Raw genomic sequence first — 22,085 nt, 5'->3', positions numbered from 1 at the left:
GGCTCCCAACGAAATGCCAAAAAGTCGGCAACGGGGTTGGGGTGGGTTACCCAGCTCCACCATGGGGCACCTCATCTCGACTGACTCGAATTACAACTCGAAACTTTAACTGAAATTGGATTGAATTTAAAAAATATATACTAGCTGTCTGCATGGATCATACTTATCTATACTATTGTGTGACCATATAGGCGTACAGGCTCTATATAGTCAACCAGGAGAGACTGGGGGGAAGCTTTTTTTCTTGCCACAGAAAATTAAACATTGCCCGGAAGTTCCTAGCACGATTAATTCATTTCAAACTTCGACGGCAATGAAGGACAAAGAGAACCATATAGGCCTATGCCTGACTATAAGATCATTGAACCATCACGAACAACTCCGAATAATCTTCCATTTGCCGATTCATTACACTGGGAAAAAGGGGTGGGGGTGGGGCTTTCCATTTGATCCGCAAGTATATTGAACGGTCACCACAACAAGGGTGTATAGCTTGGGACTAGCACGGGGAGACTTGTCAACCTTGTGAACTTCTTGGGGGTGAGACGCGGGGGGGGGGAGTCGGCAAACTAAAACATACAGGGTAAACAGAGGGGAGGAAAGAGGTCAAAAAAGAAAGAGTGAAAGACATATGAAGGGATGGAGGAAGAAAGTAAAAAAAATGTGGAGATGGAGGCTAGGGTAGAGATAGATATGATATGAAAGTACAGAGAAAAAAAACCAAGAGCAGAAAAATGGATATCACTGGGATACTGTCAAATACACAAGAAGAATATACAATCTAATTACTGGAATTAAATAATGCACAACAAAAATACAGCTTTATGACATCAACAAATCAAAGGGGAAGGATATAATGTTTCAAGGATGCTGGAAAATAAGACACAACAGAAGATGATTATGGTTTCTGATCTATTAGGCTTCTTCTCTCTACTGCTACCAGGATGTAAGAGACCACAGGGACTCGCACAACTCTTTAAGTTGTGATGACCTCTGACCCTTACTATGCCTAACTGTTATCTTGCCAGGAAATAAATACACCAGTGCATGAGAGGAGGTGAGAGACAGGACTGATTGATCGTGTCGATAGGGGTACATGTGATTCAAGAAGATAGATGTAAAGATTAGCATCGTTTGGACACTTCAAATGGGACCCCCTCCCCACCCACCACACCCTCCCCCACGTTCAAATCATATCGCCTCCTGGCAACGGAAATGAACACCAGTATAAATAAACCGATACAGATATTTATACACGCTAAGAACGATGTAGCAAAAATTGCCCAACATTGAAGAATATAATTACTAGAAATTGGGGAAACATAGCACGTGAAACTTTTTTAGCATTTTTTGCTTAACTGTGTTTAGCACAGGTTTTTCCTAAACTTTTGGGTAACATTTTTCTTAAAAATTGGGCAAAACTTGAGTTGCTAAACTATGGGCAATGTCACATTTACCCAATATTTATGAAAATTTTTACCAAAAAGTTTAGGAAAAACCTGTGCTAAACACAGTTCAGCAAAAAGTGCTAATAATTCTTACGTGCTATGTTTCCCCAATTTCTAGCACTATTATATTCTCCAATGTTGGTCACTTTTTGCTACAGTTGATTTTTAGATTATACAACAATAACAAACATGCAAATCAAATCACAGAATAGACCAAAGTAAGTTTCTGATTCGCAAACTGCTTTATATTTCACTTTCTCTTAAGCAACATTTGGCAATTTATACAATTTCTCTTGCAGTTACTTATTCTTTTGTTTTCTATCTTGTGATATAAGTTTTAAGTTTATCTGCACATATATAATATGATTACATAAACATTCCCCAAAAGAATTTATCACTTGGGTTTAAATTGAACAGGCAAAAGTGTGATACCAAAAAAATAGAAATTGTTATCATACCGTACTGTAAAATATAGCCTGTAAATTTTGTAGAGTTTGCAAGTAAACCAGGCCTGAAATCTTTGACTAACATGGCAAGAGGTTGATGATTTTAATGAAATTCCTGTTCAAAGTGAGGTAATCCCTTTCACTACTCTATTTAATTGAAAAAGCTAATATAAACCCTATAATATCGTTGTTGTTGTTATTATTATAACTGTTTGTTTTTCAGGGGGTGGTAGATGGTAAGTCACAGTTTTAACAAACATATCTTAATGGTTCCAATTAAATTTCCATTGCATGCTAGGTCAGGAAAATCTCAGGGCCTGGAACACAATACATGGAGGGCTTTTGAAATTGAGCTATATATCCAAATGCTTCTTGACTTTGCAATCCCTTCATGTACAGGCAGAGTACCAAAGTTTTTATAGCCTCTGCTGATGTCATATGACTTATGATATACTGTATACGTCATATAAAGTATCTATGCCTAAATATAGAATTCATCAAAATGACAAGTTTATCAATACCACTCTATCTGAGGACTTCAAAAAACCTAACAACAATATGATTTCACACCATACTAATTAAGAAACCAATCAAATAAACAACAATGTTGACCAACAAAACCCACCATATTACTGATGGTCAAAGACTTGAATCACTCATGTAGTTAAACAAATAAATCATTATATGGTAATTACATGTTATATTGATCTAACTTACAATGAATAACCCATGAAATATCTTTATGCTAACTGTTGATCAAGCTAATCAATTGTAATTAACTATCATATTATTTGTGATGTCAAACTAGTCAGTCATGTAGCTTACATAATAAATCAGTACCAACAAGGCAATGGTAACCAAACCAATCAGTCATAAACAATGTTACATAATATCACAATCAAGCTATTCAATCATAATCAACTGCTATATTAATGATAATATTCAGGTAAACAATTCAATCTTAACCATCAAACTAGTCAAATCATGTTGGATGAAAGTGATCAACTAACACATAATATTCATGAAAAGTGAACTTAATCATTACAGCAAACAAAAGTCCATTATATAACTTACAACAGAAAAGTTACAACCAACACAGTAGAACAGGGTTATCAATGCAGGCAGTTACACGTAATAGCAGCTGGTGGTAAAATATCTTACATTGAGTTGTAATAGGCACGGAAAGCCTTCACAGAGCTTATTTCCTTTGTGATAGCTGTGTTCAACTCATAAATAATGCTTTGCAGAAATTGCCATGATGCCTCACAGTCAGGCTGATACTCAATATCGAACACAAAGTGCATCTTGAAGCATGTGTCAATGGCTTTCAGCAGTGAGGTTGCAGGAAGAGGCTTTCTCTCAATCAGCACAAAAAATTGACGAGACTTCTGCTTTAAGTCCCAAAGAACTACAGTAAATGGCTGTGGATGTACCGTTTCATCTATATCTCCACAAAAGGACTTGATGTTTGTCACGTTCTGTAATGATAAAGGATGTATAAATCATTCACATAAATGCTGACTGAAAGAGAGACACAGCTGATCAACAGACAGATGGACAAACAGACTTATGGCAGATATAAGGATGGAAAAAGTGTTGGCCAATAATTTATTTCACAATATCTATAATAAAGTTTTGTTATTAGCATAAATGAATGCATATCAGACAAATTGCTTACTGATATTGGCAACTGAGTAGACATCACTGTAAAGAAAAACATTGACAATACTAAACATTTTTTGACACCAAAATTCATGATATCCCCTGTTGACCGATGATACCATCAAAGATCTGAAAAAGCTTGTGATGTTGACTTTGACATATCAATATCTACTAACTGTGTAATAAAAAATAATGCTATAAATATTGTGGGTATGGGATATACTGGACCAGTCTGAAGATAAATCTTGGTTTAACAACATTTTGTGGCATATCACAAGTGTAGGTTCATATGGTCATAGGGTGCCAACAGATATGTATAAATATCCAGCCTACATCATCTATGAACTGAATGAATATTCAATACTTACAGATCGGATGTCTATGAATGCCTTTACACCGGCAGACACTGACATAGATCCTCTGCCCTTCTTTCTCTTGTGCCTACTCTGAAATATATATGGCAGAGCGAAAAATCCAAGTTCCTCTTCTGTCACTGTCGAAACGCAGAAAATAAAAATGTACATTAAGACTGTTATACGAACTTGCAGGGTTTTAAAAATAGTTGCATAAACCCCTCGTGAGTGCACTGCCCTAAATCATGGGTTGCCATTTCCATTTTACTGCAGGGATGGGATACCTAAAATTTTAGGGGTGAAAAATATATGCTGAAACAGAAGTCAAAGGCAGTTGATTAAGGGAATTGCTCAATGTGTGTGTCTCCTGTCTGTGTCATATGAACCTTGAATTTACCAAGGTTTTACAATTGGTAATATAGACATTATTAAAATCACATCCTTCTTCTCACACACATACACACACATACTTCATACTATTAGTCAAAAGCTGTTTGTCTAAATTTTTCTCCTTTGGTAACATAACACAAAACTGTTTTACTGGTTTGTGATGCTTAATCCAACTTACAAAGTTTGCAGTCCCAAGGAAGTTCTTTCATCCATCCTGGAAAGTTCTTTTCTGTATATGATAAAATAACCGGGCAGACAGCTGGCCACTTCTCATACAATTTTTCTGCTGACTCTGGTTGAAGTACCTTGAAATCTTGTTCAATCTGTATATACATTAAGATGGGAGAGTAAAGAAAACTATTCACTAAAGGAGAGCATTTGGAGAATGGAATGGGAAATAATTTGGTAAATCACTGATTGCACTGACGTAATGCTGAGGTTAGTGCAATGTCAATCACACAGAACTACTAGAAAGACCCAATGCAAAAAGGCATTGAGAAACAAGATCAATAAAGATAAGCTGCAGAGGTAGAAATTAATGAACAAATCCATTCATCCTAGTAGCATTTACAATATGCTGATTTTTCAATACTTACCATGCCTGGAAGTAGTATCTTTGGATACTCCACAAGAGCTTCTTTGAAGCCTCTTGATTTGATCAACCTCTGTCTTCTCTTTGCTGTCTTTAGCATGTACTCTTCCATAGTAGCACGTGGCTGCTCATTATGTTGAAGCCACGTCTTCATCTTTTGGGTGTCCTCCTCAGACACAGAATCAGCTGAAATCAGAATGCAAAAATGCATAGCAGTTTCAATTAGGTAATAATAGGGTTCTATGGTCCACCTACAACTAAACATTAGATCTGATAGCTTCTACTCTTGAGCACATACACACATGCATATACTCAAGCATACACACACACTTAAGCCACTATGAATGCATATGCTTCTCTTTACTTCGAACCTATAAAACTAAGTTGTGATGAAACTTAATGTAAGCACCGAAATTGACAGATACTATTGGTTGAGGAAAGCATTTCTTATTGTCACTCTACTTTTTGAAGACAGCAATGTGATCTGAATGTAGTGAAATTCAATGCACAAACTTTTTCTTGTATTAACACCCCACTACCAGGTTACTCCTATTTGCTCATTCATCCGGGCTTTTTCCAAACATTAATGGAGTGCCAAGATTCAAATCCCCAAGTCCACTTTGAACCCCTCCACCCCACCCTTACACATCAACATCAGGATTAAAAACTGTGTTGGTGTGAAACATTATTCTTGAAGCACAATGAATCTTTCCTTACATATCAACAAGTTCACTAAAAATTGACCAGCCAATTGGAACCCCCCTCCATCTACCAAGAGAATAAAAACAAAACATTTAGAAAATGTTCAACTGCCTAGTGCGGGTGAATTTTCTCATTCTCTACACTCCCTAACAGCTCCTATAGCCCAAGGGGTTCAAAACCTTTCATAAACCTATGGAACTTCCCAAGTTTGCTACACAATGATGCTTTCTTGTCAAGGTTCTTTCTTTATTCCCCCACCCCTACCCTCCACTGGTGAGGGGCCCTTCAATTCATTGTTGACTAAGTTACTCAAGTGTTTCACACTCACCAGTGTCTTCATCAGTATCATGCTTGCCTTCTGGTGATGTTGCTTCTTCAGTTGTGCTGTATTTCTTCACTCGTTTTCTACTGTATTTAAGATGCTCTTCCAACCAACCGCTCGCTGGTCTCCCACTGGTGCCTTTAGTGTAAAATGCCTCCTGCAAAATGAAATACCACCAATTTCACAATTAACTGTCCCAATCCCTTCAAAAAGTTAAACATTCTGCAATAATGTGTTTACTACAATAATTCCCTTTTTACTTGACACTGGTTATCAAATATTACTTGATGTTTTGTAAGTATGCTCACATTTGGTGCAAAATTTGAGTCTATTTGGATATTTCCTATGGCAAATCCAGCACAGGGGGTACAATATGCACCAACAGATAGTGGCACTCTCCTAACTACTGCCCCCCCCCCCACACACACACATCCATTGGCCCCCTCAGCCAACTCAGATGAAAATGTCTGATCACAACAATGGATTTTTCATTAGTCTTCAAGGGAATGAAAATCCATTCACCAGTACAAAAATAAGGCACTACCAACAGTTATTCAGAAAGTAAAAATATGAAGATAAAATACTGGCACTAACATGTCCTCTGCCTCTTGAGTCCTTCAAGCATGGAAATGCAACCACTACTGCCTTTGCCAGAGACTCCTTCTGGAATGATGATGGCCTGTATATTTAAAACAACATAGTTACATAAAAATAGTTGAGATGCTTGGACCTGTTTTTCACCATGTAGGAATATAGACGTAAGTGATTGGTGTTCGAGGTATTGCCCCATGGGAACGGTGTATGTTTCAAAGCCCTAGCCCAGAGCAAATTTCACCAGCCTAAGCTGCTCTTCTTTTTATCGTTTCTGCTGTACATGCTGAAGGCCTATAATCATGAGGTGACAGTTGTTTGGAGAATACTTCAAAGGCATTGGAATTAATAACCACATAGACTCTAATAAAGCATGCAATAAAGCCACTAAAGCAAAATCCTCTTACCTCTTAAAAAGGACAAATAACTTTGGATGTGATCAGATTCCCTAGTGCCTGACAAATGCCCCCGAATCACACTTAAGGCAAAATACTGTTTAAACTGTATGTTGTACATTGAGCCCAGTAGATCCAAGTCCACGTCCAGTTCAAGTCCGAATCAAGAAGTCCCAGTCCAAGACTTTTCGAATCAGAGTTCAAGTCTAAGTCCACAGAAAATTAAATCAAGTCCAGAATCATATCTGAGTTAAGCTTAACTATTCTACTAGGCAACTTCTTCTGGAAGTTAAGGCATTCATATCTACTAGTTAAAGCATTCATATCTACTACGTCTTTTGCACTTACACGTAGTCACGTATAGCTATAATTCCAAAATAAACGAGTTCACCATCTTCATTGTTTAACACTGATTTGTTAATTGTCACACCATGCTCCTGCCTCAGTTTTACCAAGTTGACTAATCTCATCCAGGTCAATTTGGTTTCTCCTTCTGAGTTACAAGTAACTGATTTGTTGAAGTCACAGCGGTCTGAAATCAGGCTTATCTAGCTGCAGATATGAGTTACTCGACACTGGTTAACCATGACATTCATTGAGGTCTGAGACTCAGACCTGCACAAGGAAACTTAAGACCCAGACCATGCAGATCTTGTCTTGAGGCAGGTACTAGTCTTGGGTGCTAAAATTAACATTACATTGTAACGACATCAAATTGTATGAAAATGTATGGATAATACTTACTTGTGACCAAAACGAAGCACCAGCTCAGCTACACAGGAAGCCACAAGAATTCTCCTGTTGCTTGGGGTAAGCAATCCATCTTTTCTAATACTTGTTATCACTGACTGACCCCTTGCACTCAGCTTTAATATGTTTATTACATCCTGAAATGATAAGACATACACCATTAAAGTTTTGGCCTATAAAAAAAGATCTGAACAGTACCATATTGCAGAAGTTGAAATGGCTATCTGACAGACTTTAAAATACCCTTTCTATATTTATGTTTGAAATCTACAATACAAAAGCATCTCTTTGAACAATTTGAAGTAAGGATGTTAAATATATTCATGAATCAGCATGAATGAATTACGTGGCAAATGAAGCATGACCCAATCAATGACAATCTTAGTTACAACCTAGACATCACCTAAGTCATTGAACATTCAATTGTCAACAATTACAAGAGAACAATCACTACTGAGTACCATTTTCATTGTCTCATTTTAAAAAACAGCTTGGTTGTCCCAACGAGCTTTTTGTTGGTGAGATTATTGACACTTTGCTAAACATTGGCCAAATTGAAAAGGCACTGATCATGTTTACCAAGTATGATTTGGCAAGAGTAAAGACACAGCATGCAATAATGCAGAACTGCTCAATTTTATAACTTACAAAGTATATTCGTGGCTGGAATCCATCTGATGAAGCAGAACTTGAAGACTCTCCTGAAGGACTTTCTTCACTGGATACAGGATCTGTTGTTCTAGATCCTGGGGAATGCGGAACTTTTGTACCATCAGGCATTGAAGTACTTGGGGGTCCCATTTCAATTGTGATATCATCTTCACTGCTAGGTTTCACATAGAAAGCTGCATTACAGTCATTACTAGTCGTGTTTGAATCCACCTGTGTACAGCAGTGAAGTTAACCCATCAATTGACCCACGTTAATAATTTCCGGAGGGTTGGATACTACTGTAGGACAACCAAAGCCAGTAGGATGGCCAAAGTCAATGAAGATTATGAAGTCACTGAGCAACGATCTGCAGTGGTTTTCATTTAATGAAATTGAAATCACAATCATATGTATTCTACAACCTATTTACAACAGCTTATTGCTACTATGATGTGTAATGATTCTAAAGCATATAAAATTAACTAAAATTGTTTGAACGGGTTATGATGTAATACAAGTTGTCTCCAACTTTGTTAGATTTTGAAACATGTAATGGCCTTTGTGACCTTACTTTGTCAAACTCCATTACTTTTTGCTCAGTTGACGGAAGCACTGCATAGGCATGGTAATGCCTATAAAAGTATTGTGTTTCCCAAATATCTAGCAATAATACAACCTTTCCTTCCAAAACAAACAATTTGTCAATTTGAGCAAATTCAGGCTCAGAGTCTTTTACACCAGTCACAATAATGACACCTTTCCTGAATTCATAGCTATGAAATGCAACACAATTAACAGACAACAGCAAATGGTTATCACCATTGCTTGGAATACCCAACATTTTCTGCAAATAGTCCCCATTTTCACACAAGTCTAAATCAACAACAGATTGACCATAAATTGCCATACTCTGAGTATCCCTGATATGCGGCTTTAACAAAAGGTTGAAACCATGCGCAACCTGGTACTTGTAGGCTAACGTTTTAGCAATATTTCTAAAGTTATTTGAAACCTTAGCAAATAGTTTCAGTTGCTTATGTTTAGCTTCAAAGCGCATTGAACTGTACTGTTGGAGAGGGCCAAGGAGCCTAATGCAGTGTGGATAGTGCAAAAGAAAATGATGTTTCGGGATTAAATGCCTATCTGGAAATAACCTAAGATAAAGACCATGATGATCCCTGATAAGAGAACTGAGATGAAATGTTTCCTCTTCACTTACAGTTCTTGACATTACTAATTTTATAATATCAAGAAGCATCAGCAATAATTCCCACACATCACTATCCACCATAACCTTGTCACCAATAATAAGAGGTAAGGTAAACACAAGGCACATCATTTGTGATGCAGTTTGACCACTTGATCCGCTGGGATTTCTGAGAGAATTTTGGTGAATTAAAGTTGGCTGATTTCTTTTATCGGTGAAGCCATAACTGAAAGAGGATATTCTTTCATTGATTTCTTCAAGAGTGAAAGAACCATTGTCAATAAGTTGCTTGAGAATCAGCTTAACTTCGAGAGGAGCAATTCCCTCAAAAATGTCATGCATAACATCTACAGATGCATTTTCCAATACATGATAATAAGGTAGTTCATTTAAAACTGAAGATCTAGACAGTCCAGTTGTACTTAAGTTGTTCTCTGCTATGTCTGTTTCATAACTAATCTTGTTTCTGAGAAGATTGCATTCTTCTTGTAACAGAATTTCAGCTCTCATACGGTGAACTTTACAAATGCAGTAATAGTTCGCGGAAAAACTACCAGCAAAACCAAGCATGTTATGGAGTCCAAGATTATCACCAATTACCTGAAATAATTTGGGTTTAACAATACCTGCATAGTCAGGACAATTCAATTCTAAACCATGCTCATATAGAACATGGAGATCTTCCTTGATTTGGTACAATACTGTATCCATTCCATATTCAGAAAGAATGGCTGATTTTACAAGAGCAAGTAAGTGTATATTGTTCAGATTACATTGGAGATCCTGTGGCAAGTTCAAAATGTTTATGTAGAAGGCACAAAGTTTATGCATGCATTTTTTAGATCCAAGAGGATTAGCAGTTTCGAACTCATCACTATACAAAAGCAATTTGATTTCAGGGCAATTATTGTCCCCAATGGGTGGTTGCTTCTTCACCAATTTGCCATCTAGGAAGGTTGCTATTTCCCCTGGTATGGGGGTAATGCACTGCTGTAAAATCAAAGGCATTACACCTGGTTGCTCCAAAATTCTTTTAAGTAGCTTTGAAAGAGGAACATATTGGTATGTGTCATTTTTTAGTACTTGCATGGCCACTCCATCATTCCTATTGACTTCAGATTGAAAATTTTGGCCAATTATTTTCTCTTCTGGCAGCACTAGTGCATTCTTCAATTTCAAATATTTAATTTGCTTGTACTCAGAAGAAAGCTCTGCAAATAGATCCATGCCTTGAAAACAATTCAGTATTTCTTGGACTTGGTTGTCTTTCCATCCTAACTCAGTTTGAAATGCTTTCAGTTTTTTCTCTGTTTTCTTTTTAAGTGTCATCACAACTGTTTTCAACAACTCTCTAACTTGATTCACTATTTCATTTGATGCAGAGTAGGGAATGCTATTGTATGATTTAAGTGTTGCAATAAAGGTAATTATTGCATCACTAATAACATCAACATCCATGTCTTCTTCAATCTGCTCATCAAGATCCATGTCACCTATATCATTATCCCCACCTGAACTGTCCTCAATGTTGCAAACAGCAGGCATTTCTGGTTGACCAGTACCAGCAACGATTGCATGTACTTCACCATGACAATTTGAAACATTTGTCTCTTCTCTGCAATGAATTTCTAAAAGATGCCTTTTGAAGCAAAATACTTTGTTAAAAGTTGCATAGCAGTTGTCCTGCATGCACACTAGTTTTGTTCCAGTTCCGGAATGAATGCCATGTATGTATTTTAAATGACCAAGCAGAGCTTCTACACTTGCCACTTGTAATGTAGCCAGACACTTGAAGCATACTAATAACATGATAGTAACTATAAGTAGTAAAGTAATTTTATGCAGAAACAGTGGTCATAATACTAACATAGCTTTTCAATCTGTAGGCAAACTTGACACGGAGCCCAACTTTTGGAATCAGCTCTTTCAGTGAAGTTTCATCAAGAAGTTTGAATGATTCAAGGTCGATCTCATTGTCTGAAAGAACAACAAACAAGTAAAAAACAATTATTACTTTAAAACCTATTTATATTTATGTGAATATTGTGATCAAAACAATTTGAGAAAACTACTGACCAATGTTTGAAATTGGTAACCTAGGTGGCTTTAAAAGACCAACTGAATGCAAATTAAAGAAAACATAGACCACCATTCCTGTAAATACTAACAGAGCACAAGCCAACTCCTGAATAAAAAATCAAAACAAGCAAACTTGTCAGCTGTCCATTTTTTTTCTAGAGATGTGCCCCTGTCGGGCGGCTCCACCCAGCCCTAGGAATTTCCGCCTGGCAATAATTAAAAAATCCCGCCCGGCACTTTATATCCATTTGGTGCGGGCAAATCTCTACCGTAGAGGCCTATTCCTGATAGAAAATTCAAAATTCTACTTTTAATAGTTTCTTATAATTTTCCAAAAACCAATCTTATTATCATGATAGTCATGCAAACTACAATAACAAACTTTCATAATGCATCTGTTCATATAGTTAGCCTACATAGGCCTACAATCGCCAACATACTTTGCGCGTAACCAACCTACAGCTATTGTAGTATTGTACGTGTTACTATTTGCCGCACAGCAGATTCATAACAATGAAACAGAGCAGTCTCAGTTTAATATGCAAGTTCTATTTGATTACACTGTACCTATTGTGCTGCGCTTTTGAGGCTAGATGTACAACAGCGAAACTGCTGTACATAGTAGGTTTGGATTTTGACGGATTTTGCCAATTTATCAATGTAATCTAAACACTATATTTGTGCTGCTAATTAGATAGTTTAATAAAGAAATGTTTACATCAAATCGAGGAACAGACTAGGCCATACAGGATGAAAACTGATTGGGAATTGAAATACTGTAGCAACTCACAATACTTAACAGTTTTCAAATAAGTACATGATTTATTTTTAAACTTACAGATTTTCCTTAAAGAACTCGAAGAACGGGTAATTGTCCTTTTCATTCACACAATGTCGGCCTAGGTCAAATGTTATACAGGCTTGAGCTTTACAAAGTGGTCGTGCATGGGGCACCCCCTCCCCCAGTGGCAGCAACTTCCCAATAATTAAAGACTAGAGGAAAATAGCTAAACCATAACTGAGTGGTGATATAGCATAATTGCAGTAGGCTGGGCTAAGGCCTGGTCCTATGTTGGACCTCCAGTAATCCAGCATAGCTAGTCTATTACAGGTCTCAATTGCAACCTAGGCCTAAGCAACATTTCAACTGGTAAAAACTCTGTAACTAGGCCTAGGCTAATCATGGTGTTAGGCTCACCAAATCATCACTATCACAAAGAATGAGTTCGAAATGTCTGGCCAAGACTAGGCCCTTGGTGCATACTTTCGGTGGAGCGTGACCACAGTTTCTGTGTACTAGCCTAGCCCATTATCATATTCATAACATAAGACTTCACATTACATCTTAACACTAATAATACCTACTTGCTAAGCTAAAATTTAAAACGTTACTGTTACTACTTCTAGGCTAACGTATATGCCTACAACAAATAGTAACGGCGACCTAGCCTCGCGTTAGGCCAACGGACGGAAGTTAAAATCGTGTATGCCGCACATGCATAGTTTTACGGTTTTGGCGAAGGAAATTACAAATAACTACCTTCAAAAGTCTCTATTAGCTCATCCATTCCCCATCTGGTGAGAATTGATTTGACTTCAGGCTCTGACATGATGAATTACGGCCATAGAGCAAGTATTACGACAAATCACCGTTTGCTTTTCGGAGCTTGAGACTGCGCACAGGTACGGTATGGCGCGATTGCAGTGCAGAACAATGAAGGCCAAACGAATTTGTTGCACGCAACACTCTTTGTGCTCAACTATTTGGCACAAACCCTTTGCTAAGTGCATGAAGCAACATTTTGCTTACAAACATAGTAATTGACTCTCAGGAGTTGGGCAATTTTTGCCCAAAAAATTATTACCCAACTAAATTTGCCCAACAGTTCTTAGCGTGTACACGCTGTGCGTGTAGGTCTATATACAATATAAAGCTGGCCATTCTTGGATTGTTACTCCTTGATTGAATTTCCCCAACCTTGCCCACCTTGACTTAGAGGGTGGCCAAGCTCCTGATTCATAATCATAGCTACTATCGAACAAAATGGACGAAAGCAATTTATCTCAATCTGGTGATGCAGATGTATCATTAGCTGCTAATCCAACGTTTGTGAATGTCGCACAACCTCTCAACAAAAGTCTGGGAAAAGTGCTTGCCCCTGCCATATGTATGATCTCTTTTGTTCAGGATCATGTAAATGTGGCAATGTGTATTCGTATAGTCTGAGGTTTCTCTCCCATGCTGCTCCATATCTAATCCTACTGGTGACATTGGACAGAACATTGGCAGATGGCTTCTTGAGAGGTGTTGAAGTAACTGGATCAGGGGTATCTGTAGAGATTACATAAAACAAGAGTTACTAGATTGCAAGTATCCTGCTATAGCTTCTATGGCTGTGACCAGTGGCGTAGGAAGGTACTTTTGAATGGGGGGGGGGGGGCTGAAGACTGATGGCCGACCTGGGAGAGGGGTCTAAGGGGAGGGGGTGCCCCCTCCCCCTTTGGAATTTTTTGCATTTCCAGGTAGCTTTAGATGCAATTTGGTGCAATATAGTACACTTCAACACCCACTCCATTTTGTAAACTTAATTTTGTATTTTCACCAGGCCTTAGATGCAATTTGGCGCTCCAAATGAGATTTTTTTTCTCATTTGGAAATGAAAAAGGGGTTTTCTGACTTGCGAAGCGGGGGGGGGCGCAATGATACTCCTGCCCCTCCACATTTTTCACGGGGGGGGGGCTGGCGCCCCCCCCCCCCCCCAGCCCCCCGGTTCCTACGCCCTTGGCTGTGACTAAAAATATACCTTTTGTTTAGAACTTATCACACTTATGCAGCACTGGAAACTGATATTTCAATTTAAATGGTGTCATTGAGTTTAGAGGACATTGAAGTTACAAGTATGTTGGTGAAACCAAGACCACCCTCAAGAAGCAGTTCTAGTCACAAGTCAATACCATGAAAGGAGACTCCAGTAGGGGAACACTTTCAGCTCCCCAATCATACCATTAAAGACATGTCCCAACAGGTAACTAAATTCGTAGACTAACCATCTCAGACACAGTACACCACAGCAGAGATAGAGAGAGTGGACGGAGTGCCCTAGCACCATTCAACTGAATGGGCTCAATATACAGGAAGGACATGACTAACTTTATCCTGCTCCATCTCTGTATTCTGCTATAGTTTATTCGCCCTCTCTCCTTACTTAATCCTCGCTTTGTACTCCACAGTTTATCTAAATACCTCTGCTTTCACTGACTCCTTTTGTTCAATACACCATTAACTTCTTTCTTTGTGTTCACCATGTCCTCTCTGTTCCAGGCTCTATTGTGTCTCTTGAATTTACTGTTACTAGTCAGTTTGCCTCTAAAGAAGATCCTGATAATATCAGGCCCACTTACTTTTATAAATTCTCATACACATGTATGCTTTTTAGTGGATGAGCAATATGCTACCATCTTTTTCTTTTCTTTGCAATTTAATGAGAATGAAATTGTATTAGATTATTTTTGTATTATTATTGTATTATTTTTCTGATCACATCAGATCAGATAAGATTATCACTGCTCTTCCAGTCTGTAATTCATGCAAGGATAAACATATAAATTTACCTTCTCCTTTCTGAGTGTCAACTGATCTTTCTGTGGTGACAGCTGCTGAGAATGCCTCTGTTTGACTTTCAGCATCTTTCCGGAAAAGATGCATTTGAAACCTATACGATGAAACAAAAAAAATTGTCTGTAAATCATTTAACTGAAATAGTAATTTTACTGTACACCCCAAGCTTAATTGTATGCGTAATGAATCTGGTAATGACCAAATCATTACAAACATACATGTTTTTATCATACCTACCCAAGAATAAATATGAAAGAGAAAAGTAACAAACAAACACTTAGGCAGATTTCAATAATAACATATTGTTAACCCACATTGATTTAAACCCAGATAAGGATGAGATATTCTTTCATACTCTTCTTCAACATATCCATAAACCGCAGTACCTTTCAAGAATTGTAAGGATAATTTTGTATTGCCCAACTGCTTGCCCAACAACTTGAGCTCACATGTCAATGTAAAATTTACTATGTAAACTTCCTGTCTTAGTGAACTGATTGGTTTCATATCGCTAAAAGATGTCCAGTCTTTTGATCAAAGTTTGAAGTTTACCTACTGTGTAAACTTCCTGTTTATGTGAGCAGTTGGTTTCATGAGTGAGAATTGAAATGCTAGCTTACTCCATGACATAAGCCCACCATTGTGAAAACTTCCTGTTTACATGAATAGCTTGATTTCAGACTACCATTAATTTAACGCTAGATTACTCTCCACAAGAGATAGTTTCGGCCACCAAATTTAATAGATATTATAATTTTTGAACACTAAACATCAGATCATTCACAAGAAGCTGAACAAAAACAAGCATAGTACTGACTATATAAAAAATATGATAACTTAGCACAGCATCATAAAGTATGAGCATCAGGCCTACACAAAAAAACTGGTACTTTCTTACCTCCAGGCATGGCTATATAAAGGTTTATATAGGTATAGCTATATGTACTAATATGGTCCCTCAATTTGTGAGGCTAATTTACCTAATTTCTTGCATAGCAGTTGGGTTCCTTCAAAAATCCCAAACACAGAAATGTACACATGATTGCTGGAATATTGGACAGACAGTCAGTAGACAGTATAACACCCTGTTGCCCAAATGAACCATTAAAACTTGATTGCATATATGCTGGCTGTGGCTGACCTTAGAAAAACCTAAGGTCTAGTTGCATACGCAGCGGTGTGAAAACATGTGAATCAGTTAGTAGTGATTTTAAATTATTTATGTAGATGCATTATTTTTATAGGAAAAATTGCAGGTCCATGTGGTTGTACTTGTACAGCACAGTAGGCCTTCCTCACTGGTGTATATTACAAAATTAGGGAATACAGTTACTATGAACACTAAATTCAGATACTTATTACTAATACTATATAGGCCTTAGTCCTATGTTATATGCCTAGTTAATTATGACTGGGCATAGGTGCGGCTTTTCTTTCAAATGCTCATTCACAAGAATTATTCCTCAAACAAGGAGACCTGATAACAATTTAGAACCTGGAGGGGGTGGGGATGAACAGATCATCTAGGCCTAGTGGTTAGAAAATATATTTCCATCAATTTGTTGAGGCAAAAAACAGTTTTCTTTTTGGTGATGAGAAGGCCCAGCTTTCCATGGCATAAATATGAGGAGTGAAACTAAAGACCCCAGTCCCTGTCAGTCTTCTTTAGGAAGGATATTTTAATTTTTAACTGTATACAGTACAAAATGGCTATTCTTACAACTAGTCGTAAGAATAATTTCCGACTACGCATGGGCAGTTGCTATTTTTATGATTAGGAGTACTAACTTTACGACGAGGAGTAACAATAACTTCCGGTTAGGGTTAGCATTGAGGTTTAGGGTAATGTTTAGGGTTAGGGTTAGCCCTACTACATGCGCAGTTGCTTTATTTACTTTACTGCACTTGAATTTGCCTTTGTCGTAAGAATAGTTTATAAATAATTGTTACGACTAGTCGTAAGAATAGCCACAGCCTATACAGTATCCTCATGACAAGCATTCACAAACAGTGATGATGATGACTCAGTAATACAACTTACTGCTATTTTGTGCTAGGATAAGTATGATAAGGTTAGCATACGCTAGGTCCATTGGAAAAATATTGAATGATAGGCCTAGTTACAAAGCCTAGGCTCATCAAATCATGTATGTTACAAATACAATAGCATAGACACTGCGAAGTTCGAACACCTAAGCCTTAAAATACCCCCAAAACTGTCTTCATTTTATTGACAGACATGTACGTACATACTTGCGCACGGGTCATTTTGGAGAGGAAATAACTGTAGCTTCCTAGTTTTTAGTGATCATATTGGCTTTCGCTTGTAGGTTATCATGGTGAAATCGTGTATTTCTTAGGGGTGTCCGAACTTTGCAGTTTTCTGTACTTCGCAATACTGACAGTTACCTAGGACAATATTGTCCTAGGTAACTATGTACTAGTATTACCCTATACAGTTTTAGCCTAGCTTAGCAAATCATTACCTTTTTGTGTGATCCTGAAGCAAATGTTTTGCGAAATCTGCGTTGCTAACAGAAGTCAAATCGTGGACATGTTTGTAGAGTTCTTTCTCCATTTGGCAGTTTACGTACTGTAGGAACGTAGAAGATAGATCTTCGTGGCATCTCTTCGTCGCTGTTGTTCCTTTGCACTGCTGTTTTTGTCAGGTCCATGCAACAATGGCTTTCCTCCACTTGAACCTACGCTCGTTCCAGGATAAGGTCGTTTTCTTTCGCCCGATTCTCCTTGCCCTGATCCCTTTTCCATGATTGTCACTATACTCTAGTCTAATCGAATGTATTTGCACGAAAATCGTACAGTATTCTTTACTCAAAAGGCACACAAACAACAAACTATCGCGTACGAAAATCCTTTACGGTAAACAGTACAATAATCTGAAATGCTGTGTTATAACATTATGTGTGCATGGGTACGGGCTTGTTACGAATACGCTTGCCTGTGCTATTCACTGATCTAAATTTGCCACCGAGGTCACGTGAGTTTTCGGGGTCCCAGTAAACCTCGCTGAAACCTCGAAAATGCCAGCGCCCTCGAAAAAAAGTCTACGAGCGATATCGCCTTTAACTCCACCACCATGCAAGGTGCCAGGAAACAAAGCAGGGCGAGCCCAGGTTCAGATCGTTCCAATGTGACTGTATACGTTATGTACGATCGGTCCTCTACGCAGTAAAGACATCGGTAGCTTGGGTCATAATGGAAGAGCGTCATATCCCATTCACCATCACTTGCTTCGTTTTGTTTGTAAGTGTCGTTTATGAATAAATCGTCGATGTGGTAAAGTAGTTGCTGCGAAATAACAGTATAAACATGAAATACGTGAAATACATTCAATTTGCAGTTGAAATAGCATGAAAATAATACATAGATTGTTATCCACATATAGAGCATACGTTTTATTTTTTATAGGCAGGTGCTGGTGTCAAGGAAAATTATAATTAACCAAGATACGGTTTATATAACTAATTTCAATAGTACCACAATATATATTATATGTTAGACAATATCTTATATGATAAATCATTTATATAGCATATATCTTATATTCAAATCTGATAAGCCCAGGCCGGTGATAGCTGTGTATTGCAATGTCGATGAACAGTATACGTTAACTATTACACACACACTGCCTCTGTGTAGAGTCATTACCATCCTGGAATAAGAATTAGAAAATTTTGTACTACATCTTAACAACTTTTGAGAATAGTCAAGAGGAACTTCGCAAGTTTATATGCTGACGTGGAATAACTAGACGAATTATGTAACTGGAAAACGGATCCATAATTTAATCATTTATTAATTCTTTTTTCTGTCATAACTCTAAGTCGAGGACTAATTAATAAACTTAATCTATATTTGATACCATCCCTTTTAATATTCAGTATTACTTTTATATAATCAATTTTTCTTTGAAAATTTACTATTGTGCCTTTCTCATACGCTATTCACGAAGGAACAAAACCCAATTAGCTACATCTATTATGCACAAACAAACAACATATCAATACTTTTAAAAAGAGCTACATAGGGTACGAGAAAAAAAATCAAGATTACAAACAAAATTTCAGGGCGGTCCACGAAGTTGCAAATCTCATCGTAAAATTCCTTATGGTCTGCATAAAATTCCAAAAAAATCCTGGACGCCGCATTGAACAAAATACCATGACTTTTGACCTAAGTTGCCATGATTGAAATATTATATTTTGACAAAACTTAATTTGTGAAGGTTGTAAGGCTATTCGACATTTGTCCTTGCGTTCATTATTCTGAAGGAAAGCAAAATTAAAAGGAATACACACGCGAACACACCCCATAGTTTGTTCCTTCTTTGAGTCTATACGAACGCTCTGTTAAAAAACCTGTTGAGGAAAACAAGCGTGGCTTCCCGCTCTGTACGCGGACACCTTAACCATTGAAAATCGTAATGAGTTGGAAAATACCTCTTGATTTTCCAACTACCCTTTAGGCTAGGCTCGTAATGAGTTGGATTGTCCAACTCATTACGATTTCCAATTACATATACATATATATATATATATATATATATATATATATATATATATATATATATCATAACAATGAAACTAATATTATTCTTTTTAGTTAAGGTTCTTTCCAAATAACGGATTCTAATACATACATATTTTAGAGAAAGTGAAATTTCCCAATATGCTAGGTTCATGAGATTAAATTACATAGATTAACGGTTACTCGCTAGATATGCGTTATGTTGGTAAACTAATCGAATATCTTATCTTGACTTATTGCAATTGTATATAAATGACTACTTGGTAGTTCTGTTTTTGGTAAATTTGTCAAACTAAAAAACTATATTGTAGTATATATATAAAGCTTTATCTTACCTCCGTTCGTTGAGAGCAAGCAACACTTCGTTGGAAGAGCAAAAGCCAGAAGAAGAAGACAGTTTAAAAAAATATAACGCGTCATTTTAAAACTTCTTGATGGTTCTGTATTGGTCTTCTATTCGATAGTAAATAGGAATAAAAACTGGAATGCCTTAGTTTTACCATTTTAGCCGGATACCTGGATCATGAAGTTATTTACATCTTTACAATGCTGACCTTTTCGTGGGACGTCATTATTAACTTAAGTTTATTTACCAGGTACTGACAGTTAAAGACTTCCAAGAAACACGTGACTCTCAGTTAAAAGCAAAACATGTTTTCCTCATATGTTATTAGTTACAACAGATTTAGTTAAAGTTTAACATAAACAGGTGCTTGGGAACAACTTTATTTAGCTCTTCATCTTTATATTTTACCTTGAATTTTGATGTTTAGACGGATTTCTCTTGTATACGCTCTTCCTTGTCCCACTGTGCTGGTTTTTATTGAATTATACATGGTATTATATCCATAGTTTGTCAAGTAATGATATGACGTCTGACTGACACCTCAGCAACTGTCTTTATCGGGATCGCCACTAATTAAGCCCTGGATAGCTCTGTTGGTAGAGCTATGGCCTTATTATCGTGATGTCTCTGGTTCGAATCCCGTTCCCAGCAAAATTAAGTCTTTCCTTTTCTTTTACGTTCTCATGAGTTAATATATGGCTTAACTTGTATAATATTTTCCGAATTGAAGTTATATTTTATGATTAACATACACGACATGGTGCCATAGCTGTTAACTGAAACGACCACCTCTTTCACCCCCCCCCCCTCTTTGTTTTTTGGACGCAAACAAGAAGAACAATAATTCTATTAATTATGTAATAGCATCACTCGTTATTGTAATTGATTAATCCCATATGCAGAACTCTATAGAAGCGTTTAGTGTTTGATCATTCCGTTAAACGTATTAGGAAATTCGTTTGTCAATGGCATTTTATAACGTCTCACATTGTCATTTCCCAAGGATCTGGGCTTGATTGCGAGTGGATCAGTTAAATGGTCTGGTTTTCGTCCCAGTGTGACTTTACTTAAAGACAAAATGTATCGGTCGCTTCTTCTCTGAATTTCGGCTACATATAATATGTAGTTTCTATTCCTTTTCAAACGGTCTCGTGATATTCACGGGACGTATAACATGGTCATGATCATGCAATTACAGTCTAGATGTAAGGAGACTTGAGGTTGAGAGTAGACAAGTTAAGTTCTTTGCTTTAAGTGCTTCTATCTTAAAAAGTATTGAAAAGAACCAATAGACGACCAATAATTGCCAAGTTTTTAATAGATATGTAACATGATGTGCAATAACTAAGGGAAGACGATTGTGTTGCTAAATATATTTCCTGTGTTCACAGTGCACGTGTGCAGTGCATATCACCGCAGTATGTATTGTTAGTTACCTGACGTAAAATCGAAAAGAACCAATCATGGCATAGCAATAGCTTAACGTAAATATTACTGGATAATCGCCAATTATTTAGAGGAAACTTGTTTTTCAATAACATATAGATTCAGATTATGGCAAATAACTGAATAACTCAACCAGAAATATCAATATTTTCACCAGGTAAATTGTGCTTAATATATCTCATATATATTTTCATAGTACACGCGTGCAGTGCTTTGTTTTAATGTTATATGAAGGAATACAGCGAATAACCTACCAGGTTATACATACGTCCTGTCAGCGTATTTACCTACTAGTTCAGTGTCAACACTGCTAATATTCTACCTTGAAATATGAAGACAAAAGAAAGATAGGTTTCAGGTTCTAGTGGCATTTTGACATCACAGGTTTACAAAATGACAGCTCCCGGACATGATTTTTAAACTACATCATGTAAGCTTACGATGCTATTTTGGTCTGTGTCCCCTATATATATATTAAATATATATATATATATATTTATATTTATATATATACATATATACTTACATTTATATGTAA

The 22,085-nt window shown here is 37.1% G+C and overlaps 2 protein-coding genes across 3 annotated transcripts in view; both read right to left on the bottom strand.

Annotated features, from left to right (window-relative positions):
• Positions 1-22,085, bottom strand: part of LOC139978641 (neuronal acetylcholine receptor subunit alpha-6-like) — a 166,957-nt gene that overhangs the window by 110,262 nt on the left and 34,610 nt on the right. The gene's annotated exons all lie outside the window — the stretch shown is intronic.
• LOC139978803 (uncharacterized) lies at positions 1,286-13,489 on the bottom strand. 2 transcript variants are annotated; one of them, XM_071989304.1, is made up of 10 exons: positions 13,129-13,489; positions 11,377-11,486; positions 8,300-8,533; positions 7,646-7,788; positions 6,510-6,594; positions 5,922-6,072; positions 4,896-5,077; positions 4,478-4,622; positions 3,925-4,049; positions 1,286-3,372 (listed from the first exon to the last, which is right to left on the bottom strand). In XM_071989304.1, exons 1-10 carry the CDS (start codon positions 13,196-13,198, stop codon positions 3,052-3,054), a joined length of 1,566 nt encoding a protein of 521 aa, XP_071845405.1. In that variant the 5' UTR covers positions 13,199-13,489; the 3' UTR covers positions 1,286-3,051. The 2 variants fall into 2 exon arrangements, with proteins under 2 accessions (XP_071845405.1, XP_071845406.1); XM_071989305.1 differs by having other exon boundaries at positions 1,288-3,372; positions 12,787-13,489.

The sequence above is a fragment of the Apostichopus japonicus genome, chromosome 13 (genome assembly GCF_037975245.1).
Source record: "Apostichopus japonicus isolate 1M-3 chromosome 13, ASM3797524v1, whole genome shotgun sequence".
NCBI lineage: Eukaryota > Metazoa > Echinodermata > Holothuroidea > Aspidochirotida > Stichopodidae > Apostichopus > Apostichopus japonicus.
The sequence above is the reverse complement of the archived record's forward strand: the minus strand, read 5'-3'. Positions and strand labels throughout refer to the sequence as shown.

Bases quoted from the DNA above. Each gene is read 5' to 3' on its own strand.
- LOC139978803 (XM_071989304.1), bottom strand. From the start codon at position 13,198: ATGTCAGAGCCTGAAGTCAAATCAATTCTCACCAGATGGGGAATGGAT. The intron at 6,595-7,645 runs GTAAGTATTATC...TTAAATATACAG, and splicing joins GTGCTTCGTTTTGGTCACAA to GCCATCATCATTCCAGAAGG. The intron at 4,623-4,895 runs GTAAGTATTGAA...ATGTATATACAG, and splicing joins AGATACTACTTCCAGGCATG to ATTGAACAAGATTTCAAGGT.